The following is a 13,904-nucleotide window of genomic DNA, read 5'->3' on the forward strand; positions in this document are numbered from 1 at the left end:
CTATCAAAACAGGGATTCTAAATTAAACCTTGCAATAGGTCAACAGCACAAAATCTATGTTTCATATGCAGGTGTTCATAACGTCATTAGAACATGGTGTTGCTATGACGATTCAGTGATTGTACTGCTATTTTTCATTTTCTTTTTGAAGTAGGAGGAAGTACGTTGACTGTTCTGAACTGGATAGCCCAAGTTAAGCCCCTCCATCATTTATTTATTTATTTATTTATTTATTTGTTTATTTATGGAAGACCAAAAGTAAGTCACAGTCCTGTTACCTAAATTATTTTTCTTTTTAATTTTACTTATTTATTTTAAAACACACTTTTTGTTGAATTACTGTAATGTGCTTGGTGTCAACATGCTATTAGCATTAATGCCTTTATTTCTTGTGCTAAAAATTAATTCCTGCACTTTTCCATATGCCTATTATCATTAGAGTTGGGAAAAAAAGACAGAAATTCAAGTTTATTTTGAGAGAGATACAACAAGCGAATGGTACAATTTTGGCAAAAGGGCCCATAAACACATTGGAAACAACTGTAATTATTTTGTACGTGGCCAGAGAGAGTCTGGCGCGAGGCACAGGAATTGACATTTTTTTAAAATGTGAAAATAACGTCAATGTCTGCAATGTCCTTATAGATGGTCAGAACCACACATCAGGTTAACAGTTTTTCTTACTCGAAACTCATTTGAAAGTTTTGAAACTTCTACAAGCACTGACATTAAGACACCCAATAAATACACACATGAAACAGAATCACCGCGAGTTGTGCCCAGTCAACTGTGTGAATATGAGACCAGACTGCATGCACATCAAAATTGTTCACTATGGCAACCGCAGATTATCTGACTAATTGATGAACCTTTTACTGCATCACCAGCCAGAGTTGTTAAATCACTCATGCACTGTTTGGTCTGCAGCAAAAAAAAAAAAAAAAGGGCATAAAGAAGTAAAGTAGTCGTCTTTGTCTGTCAGCGTGATCAAATGATTGAGAGAAGAATGGCAATGACATGAGTGCCATAAAAAGCAGTCTTTCTTTTCACAGAACTATTCAGAGCATATGCTCCAGCCTGAGGCCCGAATCCCCTGAAAAGTGTTTTTTAGCTGAGCATCCTGCACAGATGTGCTACAAGTAGGCCAATCCCGCTGGCTTTAAAAAAAAGAAAAAGAAAAAAAAAAGAAAATAAAAATTATTTTTATCCAAAATATTTTTGTATTGCGTGTGTCATTTCAAAAAACAACAAATTAATCAAGCCGAAGGAAAACTGGTGTAATAAATTGTTCATTGTAACATAATATTTCCTGCCTTGTTGCTTTCATGACATTATTACTTTTGGATAAGTCGGTCTTTTTTTTATTTTTATAATTGTTATTTTTTTATACAACCTACATTGTATGTGTAGTGTAGTTACTGCTGTGTGAACAGAAAACTTCAACAGGCCTCAGGAACTTGTTACCGCAGGTATTAATCTGAATCTGTAAAATTAGTTTGAAAGGTTCTATAGATAGAAACCAGTTGAGGTTTTTATTGACTATAAGTGCTATGATTCAGCTCTGGTTCTGCACTTTTTAGTAAAAACAATCAGATTTTATTATCACAACAACAACAAAATCACGAGATTAACATAGCTGTTAGCTTTAGCTAGCATCCTAAGGAGCAGAGTGCCCGAATGACTGGAATGGTAAAGTGCAGTAGCCTACTCTGTGGTGTCTAATTGTTTACAAAAGTTTAAAAATAAATAGCCGGACTGTTTTATCAGTCTGTGTTTAGTTAGCAGTCTACATGTGTGCTCTTGAAAGATGATGTCAGATGTTACAAATAGATGTATGGTGATGTTACGTATTTGGATTCAGGGTGGATTGGCATGCTCACATCCACAGTGAAAAATAATCTTTCCATCCCCTCTTATACTGTCCAATATATCCAAATCTTCATCTGCTCCTCTGGCGCCATGTTGCGGATTTGCTCCAAGGGTTCCACATGCCTGGAGTATCTCACCAGGGAGGTTTCACCTCAGCTGGTCGCCCTCAATGTGGAGGCGGAGCAGCTCTGCTTTGGGTCCCTTTTCAACTCATCCTAACGGCCATCAAACAGTAATCTGAACACAAATGGCCTTGGCAGATCTAATAAAAGGGACAGATTGCCCCAAACAGCTGTTGAAATTATGACTGCATGTCGAAAGTAGGATGGCACATGCCAGAATCTTGACACGAAGGTACAAATTAATTGTGACTCATGGGTTTAAAAAAAAAACAAAAAAACAACAACAACGAAAAAAAACAAACCCCAAAACAAAACCAAAAAGGAACATTTATTTTCAAATGTTTGACATTATCATTATTAAATTTTTATTTTATTTTATTTTATTTTATTTTATTTTATTTTATTTTATTTTATTTTATTTTATTTTATTTTATTTTATTTTATTTATAAATAGATTGAGGGAATGAAGCATGTGTCAAAATACTAGTACAAATAATTTGAGTTTGGGTTCATTTTACATACTGTTTATGTGAAATCATTTTACATACTGTTTATGTGAAAAAAAACAATAATGTTCTCTGTGTTGATTTTCTCTTAAAATCCTTTGAAATGCCATAAACACTTTTTTTTTTATTTGGATTTTGTGCTCCAAAAACAGTATGAAAGTCCAAAAAGTTATTTGTCTAAAAACTATCATCCATCCATTTTCTTGACCGCTTATTCCTCACAAGGGTCGCGGGGGCTGCTGGCGCCTATCTCAGCTGGCTCTGGGCAGTAGGCGGGGGACACCCTGGACTGGTTGCCAACCAATCGCAGCTAAAAACTATCATAATGAAGTTAATGTTGAAGGAAAAATGCTATATTGAGATTCATAGCTCTTTCTTCAAAATTAAAATTCAAATCTTTTTTTCTTTTTTGGTCTGGAAATTATTAATATATATTACATTATTTAAAGGGACACTTTGACTCATTTAACACATTTCAGCAGTGAAAATTTAATATTTTGTCCAGAATGAATTAGATAACTTCGTTATTTTCCATGTACAATTAATACAATTTAAAAAGTATTTTTCTACTTGCTGTTTACTTATGATGACATCACCTGTGCTGAGGAAGTAGGTATGGCTCACCTGTTTTCTGGGTTTGGTCAGTAAACTGAGACATGATTGGTCATTAATGGCCATCAGTTGACAGCAAGCTGAAAAATTACTTTTTTTTTTCTTTTTTTTCTTTTTTTTTTTTCTGAAAAATTACTTTTAAAGGTACTAATTGTACATGAAAAAAAATAATGAAGTTACCACATTAATTATAGACAAAATATTAACTTTTTACTGCTGAAAATGGCTCAATGAGTCAAGTATCCCTTTAAGATTATATAATTGATATAACTACATCGTGCTAAGTGGTAAATATGTACTTTTGGTTTTGCAACACATGCACACATTTAGAGGTCGCCATACTGTACATAATTTCACAACTGCCATTGTTACCTTTGACCGCTGAACATTAAACACAAAATCTGTGCCATATGTTTGCGCTTGTTGTTCTTCTCATTGTTATTCAAGGACACACACAGCAATATTTGGCCTTTGTTTTCTGGTGAGGATTATGCTGCGGCCCTGGAAATGGCCTAATAAATATTTAAAAAGCATCAATAACTCAGAAAAGCTAATGATGCCACAGTGGCATGGCGCTGACGCGGGATAACATGTGTGTGTACAGACAAGGGATGCCATCAGTTCTTTGAGGTAGGAGCGCGTGTTCTTGTTTTGTTCTGCTCCGACATTCGATGTTTGCAAGGCTCGTTTGCTGTCTGTCAGCTGAAGCGGGACTGAAAATTGCCGCCTGAGTTGTCTGTACAACTATTTCAGCTCTTGCTGCACTAAAGTGGCAAGTAAATAATTAATAAGCCCAAAATATTTCAAAGATATTGACAATGCGCTACGTTCGCCATATTGCAGCTGCTCGTCTCTCACTTAGGAAGGCAATAGAGGACAACTTTTTTCATTTCCTCCTTAGTCAAAATGAAATGAAAATGAAATGGCAAACTCGGAAATGGTTTCTATTCAAGTTCAAGCCAAAAGTTATCTTTACAATGTTATCTTTTCTTAAGAAAAAGATGACAGAAGTTGCCATCGCTTTCTTCGACATCCATCACTTGCTGTTGACATCATCCACACGCGCAAAAACACGCGCGCGTCAGTGGAGAGCAGGGGAGCCGTCTGGATGTGTGAATGTTTATTCTTGGTGTCAGACGGTGGGATCCCGTGGCGGACAGACAAATTTGGAATGGTGCATGGTCTAGTAATTTCATGTATCAGTTACAATGTTTGGTCAGACAGTCTGTCTGTCTGTATAACTGGCTGGCTGTCCACTTTTTTTATTCATGTCGGGAATCAACCCCCCCCATTTACTACTTAGAGGTTGATATGTTTAGATTTTTTTTTTAAATTGTAAGATAGTGAAAAATCACAATTGACATGGGATCATTTCGTCCAATCTGCAACATATTTATTAAACACTTAGAATCAACCACTTGAACTATGCATTTCCTGTATGCACTATCACACCGACTACAGAAATACTCTCACATCCACAAGTGCATTTATTTATGTTTTGCTCACACCCACAGCTTCTCATACACACAAGTGTAATTCGTATTTCAGTAGTATACATTATTGTACAGTGTGAGATGACTTCAGTAAAGGTGAGGATATTTGGCAACGCGCGTGACAGAATTCCAGCAATGCTGGACAGTGCTTCGCATGTCATGTTTTCTCACAGGGCAGCACAGTCGCACAGTCACCTGTAGTTCTCCTCAGGAGATTCTATGCCCCTAATGTATGCACTGTTATGGTAATGGAACACAGCTACACTACTAAAACACACATTCATGAACATAAACCATGTTTTATGTGGAAAAAACAAACAAACAAACAAACAAACAAATAAATAAATAAACAAACAAACAAACAAAAAACTGTCTTTATAAAAAATAAATAAATAAATAACAAAAAAATTCATGAACATGCACTAATCTGTTCTGTATACATTCAGAGAATATGCAAAACATCCAATAAATGTGCAAATTGAAGTTGAAAACTAGAAACGTCTGTCTTCACTCCCGGAGCTTCATGCTGTAAATTCACTCACACCTCTTTCAAAAGATGATCAATCAGATTCCACTTCGAAAACAAAAGCAAAAGTTGCTCTGTCTCTTAGTCAGTTTGACAGCCGCATCTTGAGTTTAAGGTTAACTTTATCGCCCTCGTGCGGTAGGATAAAGACAGACATCCTCTAACCAACGTTCTCATGCAGGTAAATAGCAACAAATTAATTAAAAACATTCTCACGTTCTGCACACAAAAATAAGACAACACGATAGACCTATGTGTCAAAATATTTGACTATTATTTTCAAATATTTAAGTAGTAAGGGGGAAAAAAACAAGCAGTCCATTTTTATTCATTACAAAGGTGGTCTGGAGCCCATCTCAGGTAATGCTGGCATGGTCACCAGACACAATCACAGGACACATATGCACAGACAATAATTCATACTAACATTAACACCTATGGGAAATTTAGAGTCATCAATTAACCAAAAATGCATGTTTTTTTTTTGTATTTGTAATGTTCATGGGGCAATTGGAGTAAGCCAGTGTACCTGGATGGCGAGAACATGCAAACTCCCCACAGAAAGGGCTGAAAGAAGATTTGAAGCTAAATCCTCAACTTTGCCTGTAAATGACAGACCCGATGCACACGCAGCGCCTCTTCTCATACCAGCACACCAGGGCATTGAGCTTTGCACACAGCAATATGCTGCAAAGGAAAAATAGCGCCCTCTTGTGTTCTAATCGGGGAATAATGTTCTGAGGCGCCACGGGCACTGACCTGCATTTTTGTGCGGTCAACACCCTCCAACCCAGCTGAATAAAACCCAAAATGGACAAAAATCAAATACTGTAATCATAATGAAATATTCCAAACAATTAAAAATATAAGTCGTATGTATATGGTTTATATAACCAGACTGAAAGGATTGAAAGTAAATTGAATTTGTTTGTCTCTGGTGGTGTCGCAAACGACACACTTTCTGTTTGGGCATCACAGAGAGATTTTCAATAAAAGTTTGGCAAGCACAGTCGTCCTTGTGCAATACACACGTATTGTAAATTCTGTGAAATTCAGATCTGAATTGAAAGATTAATTATTAAAGATTACTGGCTGTGTACACAGCAAAAAGCTTTAAATTGAGCAACCGATGTCTGCTGTACTGAGTGCTAAAAGATTTTCGTGTTCCCCAGATCATTTCAATCACAGATTATTGACCCAACCAAATGATTAAAATAATAATAAAAATAAAATAAAACTGAAACAGCCATTGTAAATATGCTCTGATGTACTATTTTGTGCAGCAATCCTCATCTGGAGAGTGATTCCACTAAAATGCACTAATTAAAGCTTTAAGTTGCTCTGTGATCACAGTTTACGACGAGAGAGCAAAGTTGTTCCCCAAACAAAACGTGTTTACACACTGCCACCCTCTGTTCTGTTTGAAGAGGAAGCTGTTTTTGAAGCCAATGGCAGTTGCTGTAGCAACCACAGACCAGTAGAAAAAAAAAATGTGTCAACATTTTGGTTAGTCTATGATCCAGAGATAATATTGTATGCCTACTCACTCTGTTTATTGGGTGTGTGCGTGTGCATGTGCGTGTGCGCGCACAGTGACATCACTCCAGTGAATCAGAAAATGCGTGTTCATTTTTATAAACAAAACTAAAATGCAGAGTCTCAGAAATGTGAGCTGGTGTCCTAGCAACAGAAGGGTTGGTACTAAGGTGCTATAAATATCCATTTGGTGTGTGCGTGCGTGTGCGTGCTAGTAGCTGCACACACAGACAGTTATTGATTTAGTCCTTCAGCTAACTATCTGTCTGGTTAATAATAAGTGCCACTAGCATCTCTATTCGTCCAGTGTGGGGACCAATAAGAGAGGAGTGAACGATAGCCTATGAGTGAGAATGAGATGGACAAGGTGCTGTCAAAAAGGAAAGGCATGCAACAGAGAAACAGAAAGGCACACGTTTGTTGTTAAGATTAGCCATGTATCTACTCTGCTTGTGTAGTATTTATTCCTTTTAGTTTTATCATTGTTTTTACTTTGGTTCATTTTTTTCCCCTCTAATTTTGTTTGGTTTAGGGCTTCAGATAGGGCAAGCCGAGGTCACCCCATTCAACTAAATTTGTATTGATTTTTTTTTTCAAGTCTTGGAATAAACCATCATAAACTTGAAGAAAAAAAAAAGGGCGTGGTGGTGCTGTGCGCACGTTGCACCACTAGATGGGGCAACTCACCTATAGGAAAAGACTGAGACGGGCAACCAGAAAAAGAGGACAGGAAGGGCAGAAGCCATCCATCCATCCATCCATCCATCCATCCATCCATCCATCCATCCATCCATCCATCCATCCATCCGTCATGAACAAAACCATGGTGGTGTTGATGATAGCCAACTTGCTGTTGCTAATGAACCGGAAGTGGAATCTCTTGTTCTCTCGCAAACAATTTGTGTTATTATAAAGTCATTGCATTAGAACAAAATACTTTGCAATGCTATTGCTTTATATTGCAATTTAAAATATTTTCGTGATGTCCCCTACCGGGGTCCGTATTTATAAACGGTTAAAAATAAATAAATAAATCCGTCTGAAAAAGGTGAAAAATATTCAGGATAAAAATTTCCCAGTCTTTGGATATGTTTTCAATACATATCTTCAATCATTTATTGTACTTAGAAAGAGTCATCAAAATTGACGTTTTAAATGTATTTATTATGACATTTTTTCCAGGTGATAGCTCCCAATCGCCCTCCATTGGCCAGCCACCACACACTCATGCAGGTGCACTCAGGCGTGCTTAAACGTGCTTAATGGTGAAAAACAGGTGAAAACGATCATGCAGGTGATGTCACTAGTGGGCATATCTGCAGCCATTAAGAAAAAACAACTTTACCACACTTTTTATTTTATTTTATTTAATTTAAGTCATACTTTGAAAATGCCATAATATAAGTTGATCACCGTTCACAGCTGCGTGTGCATGTAGCCTGTGAGAGGTCACCCAAGATGGTGGCCGTACATTTAAAAAGAAAACATAAGAAAAAAAATCCCAAGAATGCAAGTTACCTATTTCAAAACAATTCAGGGCAAAAGTGTTCTCAGTTTTTATACATGTTTTCAGGATGTGTCTTCAAACTATTGTATTTAGAAAAAAAAATAAAAAATAAAACGACTTTACCACGCTTTTTTTTTTTTTTTTAATTAAATTTTAACTTATTTATTTTTCTCATGTCTTGATGAGTTGGGATGTGGCTTCCTATCGCCCTCCATTGGCCAGCCACCATAAACTCACGCAGGTGCACTCAGGTGTGCTTAATTGTGCTTAAGATGAAAAACAGGTGAAAACAATCAGGTATGCAGGTGATGTCACTTGTTGGCATATCGGCAGCCATTAAAAGGCACTCGTGAGGTTTGACTCAAGCAGAGTGAACCAACTGCAACTGAGCTCTTCTTTTGCACTATTCAAAGCTGCTGGTTTTTTGACTTGCGTTCCCTGAACAATCAAGGATGAGCTGGAAGAACTTTGTGCTACCGCTTGTGTTGCTGTGCTTGTGGGGGCTCCAGACGGAAGGGACATATACCTGCGAATGTTTACCGGTGCATCCGCAGCAGGAGTTTTGCCAAGCAGATGTTGTTGGTAAGCCATTTTAATCTTTGACCGTGTGTATATATTTTAAATGGCGTCTTTGGAGAGTGTTTATTCTGAATGTATATGACAGCTTCCCAATTTAGGGAGTTATTTTGTTTAAATTTTCCTTTTCTGAACTTATCTTTCTAGTCATCAAGGCCAAGGTTGTTGGAGTGAAGCCGGGCAAACATTTCCACACATTCACCAAGTATGACATCCAACAGACAAGGGTAAAATAGTTTATTTATATTTTGGCATGTAAACTGTACAACTCCTCACCAAGTGTTCTCCCTTCAGAACTTGAAGGGTTCCAAGTCTTTTGGTGTCATCTACACTGCAGCCAGCTCTGCAGCGTGTGGCGCCACACTGACAAAGGACACTGAATATCTACTCATGGGTATAAAAAAATAATTTCATTCGTGTCTATACTGTTTATATAAGCCTTCAGTGATATATTGTGACGCATTGACAAATATTTAACAGTGCAGTTTTTCCTGTTTCATGACCTTCCTCTTGCTTCTTGTGCCATTGCAGGCAGAGTGCATTCCGATAACATTCTGTATATCTCAAAGTGTGACTTCTATCAGCCGTGGGATGCGTTGAGTGCGACTCAAAAGAAGCTTTTGCACTCCTTCTACAAGAAGGGTTGCGATTGCACGGTAGGAACATACAAAACATCTATTTTACTGTATTCCTGATGGTCTCAAGTACCAACTGCTTTATTTTATTTATTTTTTTAAACAATGTGCTTGAACATGATGAAATTCCTGTCACCCACAGATCAAATCGTGCTTGTCCTACCCGTGCTGCATGACCAGCCAAACGGAGTGTTTGTGGACAGACCACATGTTTGGCACTAGTGACCAGACCCGAAACTCTGCTTGCGTCAAGTCCCGCAAGGGCTGGTGTACCTGGCACAGGGGGACTGCCTGGCGTCAGGGGTGGTGACCTACAGGAGCATGAAAGGCTAACTGCAAATAAATATTGATTAAAATCAATGCAGTGTTTTCTGACAATTGAGCACGTCTGACTACAGTACCAGTATTTTATCAACTACTGCTTTCATGTTGATTTGGGCATATTTAAGATGCTTTGCTAGCGTTTCAAATTATGTTCAATTTGATGCCTTCAGCAACTTGAAGTCTCTAGCACAGGGGCAGGCCTCGAGGGTTGAAGGTTTCCCTCTTCCAACAAACTGATTCTAATCGACAGGATTATTTGGCAAAGCATTCAGGGCACAAAGCCACAAGATGGTGCATGCAGATGTATTTTGTTTTTCGCATACATGCTGAATCATGGCTTGTTTGCATTTTTTTTGCTGTGGTGAGTTGGGGTCAGTGGCCTCCAGGACCAAACTTTACCTCAAGGATGGGCTCTTCCTCAGCAATGCATCCACATCTGCACATAAAGAAGAGCATTCGCCGGCAACTGGAGATGCGGTTCGTCAGATGTTTTACTGCCACAGGTGTCCTTGTTGCTGTCACTTGTAAGCCTCACCCCACCGGGGTTGCTGGACTACCCAAGAAGTTGAGGCCGGACCTCCTGCTCAAGAGAGACTTCCCATGACTCCATTACCTGCACCATGAAGAGGGGTCTTTACCCCTTGCCTTTAAAAAAAAAAAATTGCAACCCTCACTTTTTTTTTAATTGTTTTATTCTAGCCTTATTTTTAGCAGTTTTTAAAGTTTTTATATTTGCCCAATGTAGTCACCCAAATAAATTGTTGAACCTGCCTCGCATCTGATTGGTCCTTCAGTTTGCTCTCTGCCCGATAGAGCAAAACCTACTTTTAGCATAATCTCTGCAGTAGAAAAATTAATGTATTTTTCCCCATTTTAATAATTATTCACCTCCACATGTAGGGGTGTGCTCAAATAATTGATATGGCAATATATCGTTGCGGGCCTCATTACAATACACGTATCGATATGCAGGCGTCAATCGATTTTGCTCGTTAACTTTAAATAGGCAGTTAACGTTTGCCTTTGCAGCTTGCATTGTACCTAAAAACAGCATATTTGAAGTTAATTGCCTTCAATTAATGCAAAAATAGCTCACCAGTGATTGTGTCTTGCTAAGAAAAATTAAAGCAGAGGAAGAATAACATTTATTTACTTATAAACTTAACATTGCACATGTGTCTTAATGTACCAATTTTCGTATATTTTGTTTTAAAAACGAAATAAAATGTGTTACATGAAAAAAAGTTTTTATTTCCCCAAATATTTCAAAATAAGCCCATTTTAGAACTGTAACTTGAATACTTTGATATTTTTACTCATATCGGCTTATGCTTAATAAATTTTCCCGGTGTGTCTGTGAAAACTGCTCCTTGCTCTGCAGTGTGTACACATTTAAACCAGGCATGCCGCTAGGTGATAAACCAGAAGAGCTACTAACAAAAACATTTTTATCCAGCATAATAAACATAATCTTTAGGTATACATATGACTTATTATAAAATGCAAGTAAATGAACGTGAAATATCAGGATACATATCGCCTTGAAGATCAAGTATTGGGAGACATGTATCGCGATACATATCGAATCGTGACCCCTGTATCGTGATACGTATCGTATGTGGCTCGTAGTGAAAGAGTTAACAATGTGAGTATATATTCCCATACATATGATATAATGAAAAAATGTAGGATATGACTGAAGAAAGTATGATGTCGATGTGGCAGCTGATGGATGGAGATTCTGCTTCAAATTCTGGCGCTTCTCTTTTAGGGCACCTGAACAAGGAAAGCAGCTCGTCTTCAGTATGTTCAGTAGTTGCCAAGTTTTTTTTTTGCCTTATAAGACACACTTGGCCGAGCTTCCCCTGCTGAGAAATCAGCCTGAGATAGCGTGAATGGGACGAGAGTAACTTGGCTGACAAGTCATCAAAATACTTTGAAAATGCCATAATATAAGATGATCACCGTTCACAGCTGCGTGTGCATGTAGCCTGTGAGAGGTCACCCAAGATGGTGGCCGTACATTTAAAAAGAAAACAAAAGAAAAAAAAACCCATGAATGCAAGTTACCTATTTCAAAACAATTCAGGGCAAAAGTGTTCTCAGTTTTTATACATGTTTTCAGTATGTATCTTCAAACTATTGTATTTAGAAAAAAACAAAAAATAATAATAAGAAAAACAACTTTACCACGCTTTTTTAAAATGTAATTTTTAACTTATTTATTTTTCTCATGTCTTGATGGGATGTGGCTCCCTATCGCCCTCCATTGGCCAGCCACCATAAACTCACGCAGGTGCACTCAGGTGTGCTTAATTGTGCTTAAGGGTGAAAAACAGGTGAAAACAATCACAAGGCTATGCAGGTGATGTCACTTGTTGGCATATCGGCAGCCATTAAAAGGCACTCGTGAGGTTTGACTCAAGCAGAGTGAACCAACTGCAACTGAGCTCTTCTTTTGCACTATTCAAATCTGCTGGGTTTTTTTTGACTTGCTTTCCCTGAACAATCAAGGATGAGCTGGAAGAACTTTGTGCTACCGCTTGTGTTGCTGTGCTTGTGGGCGCTCCAGACGGAAGGGACATATACCTGCACCTGTTTACCGGCGCATCCGCAGCGGATGTTTTGCCAAGCAGATGTTGTTGGTAAGCCATTTTAATCTTTTACCGTGTATATATTTTGAAAGGCATATTTGGGTGAGTGTTTATTCTAATTATCTTTCTAGTCATCAAGGCAAAGGTTATTGGAGTGATGCCATTCCATCTTGGAGAAGAGAAACTCATCAAGTATGACATCCAACAGACAAGGGTAAAATGGTTTGTTTATTTTTTGGCATGTAAACTGGACAACTCCTCACCGTGTTCTCCGTTCAGAACTTGAAGGGTTCCAAGTCTTTTGGTGTCATCTACACTCCACCCAGCTCTGCAGCGTGTGGCGTCACACTGACCAAGGGCACTGAATATCTATTCATGGGTATAAAAAAAAAAAAAAAACTTAAACTATTTTTGTTTGTGTATACTGTTTATATAAGCCTTCAGTGATATATTGTGATGCATTGACAAATATTTAAGTGCAGTTTTTCCTGTTTCATGACCTTCCTCTTGCGAATTGTGCCATTGCAGGCAAAGGGCTTTCTGATAACATTCTGCATATCTTCAAGTGTGACTTCTATCAGCCGTGGGATGCGTTGAGTGCGACGCAAAAGAAGCTTTTGCACTCCTTCTACAAGAAGGGTTGCGATTGCACGGTAGGAACATTCAAAACAACAATTTTAATGTATTCCTGATAGTCTCAAGTACCAACTGCTTTATTTTTTTTAACAATGTGATTGAACATGATGAAATTCCTGTCACCCACAGATCCAATCGTGCTTGTCCTACCCGTGCTGCATGACCAGCCAAACGGAGTGTTTGTGGACAGACCACATGTTTGGCACTAATGACCAGACCCGAAACTCTGCTTGCGTCAAGTCCCGCAAGGGCTGGTGTACCTGGCACAGGGAGACTGCCTGGCGTCAGGGGTGGTGACCTACAGGAGCATGAAAGGCTAACTGAAAATAAATATTGATTAAAATCAATGCAGTGTTTTCTGACAATTGAGCACGTCTGACTACAGTACCAGTATTTTATCAACTTCTGCTTTCATGTTGATTTGGGCATATTTAAGATGCTTTGCAAGCATTTCAATTTGATCCCTTTAGCAACTTGAAGTCTCTAGCACAGGGGCAGGCCTCGAGGGTTTAGGTTTCCCTCTTCCAACACACTGATTCAATCGACAGGATTATTAGGCTTGCTGATGAGTATCATATATCAACTGTGTTGAAGGGAAACATCCAAAACCTGCTTTGCCCGGTCCTGCTGTTGCGCTTTCATGCACTAATTGTAACCCCCCCACCCCTGATTATTCTGCAGAATTAAAAAAAAAAAAAGAGCCCTTTTTCTAAGTTGGTGAAATTTCCACTAAAATGGACTTCTATATAAAACTATAGAACATCTATTACCATTGTGTACTGTTCACATAAAGATTTTTGAAAAGTGCTATGGGGTGGAGTGGTCGTCTCATAAATCAGAGGTTGTGGGTTTGATCCTCAGCCATTGTGGCCATGCTGATGTATCCTTAAGCAAGATACTGAACCCTCTTCATGACTGAGTGCTTTGAGGGCCTGGTAAGGTGGGAGAGTGCAATATAAATGAAGTAC

General features: G+C 38.3%; 2 protein-coding genes across 2 annotated transcripts; both read left to right on the forward strand.

The window, feature by feature from the left end:
• The first annotated feature begins 8,516 nt into the window (after positions 1–8,516).
• On the forward strand, positions 8,517–9,742 carry LOC144015936 (metalloproteinase inhibitor 2-like). The gene is made up of 5 exons (XM_077516443.1): positions 8,517–8,753; positions 8,895–8,974; positions 9,042–9,141; positions 9,279–9,403; positions 9,525–9,742. The coding sequence occupies exons 1-5, from the start codon at positions 8,624–8,626 to the stop codon at positions 9,690–9,692; spliced, it is 603 nt and encodes a 200-aa protein (XP_077372569.1). The 5' UTR covers positions 8,517–8,623; the 3' UTR covers positions 9,693–9,742.
• Positions 9,743–12,110: 2,368 nt separating this feature from the next.
• LOC144015933 (metalloproteinase inhibitor 2-like) lies at positions 12,111–13,283 on the forward strand. Its single transcript, XM_077516440.1, has 5 exons — positions 12,111–12,351; positions 12,432–12,514; positions 12,580–12,679; positions 12,829–12,953; positions 13,066–13,283. The coding sequence occupies exons 1-5, from the start codon at positions 12,222–12,224 to the stop codon at positions 13,231–13,233; spliced, it is 606 nt and encodes a 201-aa protein (XP_077372566.1). The 5' UTR covers positions 12,111–12,221; the 3' UTR covers positions 13,234–13,283.
• Positions 13,284–13,904: the final 621 nt, after the last annotated feature.

This window comes from Festucalex cinctus, chromosome 3 (assembly GCF_051991245.1).
Source record: "Festucalex cinctus isolate MCC-2025b chromosome 3, RoL_Fcin_1.0, whole genome shotgun sequence".
Classification (NCBI taxonomy): domain Eukaryota; kingdom Metazoa; phylum Chordata; class Actinopteri; order Syngnathiformes; family Syngnathidae; genus Festucalex; species Festucalex cinctus.

Excerpts from the sequence above, each read along its gene's own strand:
- LOC144015936 (XM_077516443.1), top strand. The coding sequence starts at position 8,624 with ATGAGCTGGAAGAACTTTGTGCTACCGCTTGTGTTGCTGTGCTTGTGG. Across the intron at positions 8,975-9,041 it reads ATGACATCCAACAGACAAGG|AACTTGAAGGGTTCCAAGTC; the intron begins GTAAAATAGTTT and ends TTCTCCCTTCAG. Across the intron at positions 9,404-9,524 it reads AGAAGGGTTGCGATTGCACG|ATCAAATCGTGCTTGTCCTA; the intron begins GTAGGAACATAC and ends TGTCACCCACAG.
- LOC144015933 (XM_077516440.1), top strand. The coding sequence starts at position 12,222 with ATGAGCTGGAAGAACTTTGTGCTACCGCTTGTGTTGCTGTGCTTGTGG. Across the intron at positions 12,515-12,579 it reads ATGACATCCAACAGACAAGG|AACTTGAAGGGTTCCAAGTC; the intron begins GTAAAATGGTTT and ends TTCTCCGTTCAG. Across the intron at positions 12,680-12,828 it reads CACTGAATATCTATTCATGG|GCAAAGGGCTTTCTGATAAC; the intron begins GTATAAAAAAAA and ends GTGCCATTGCAG.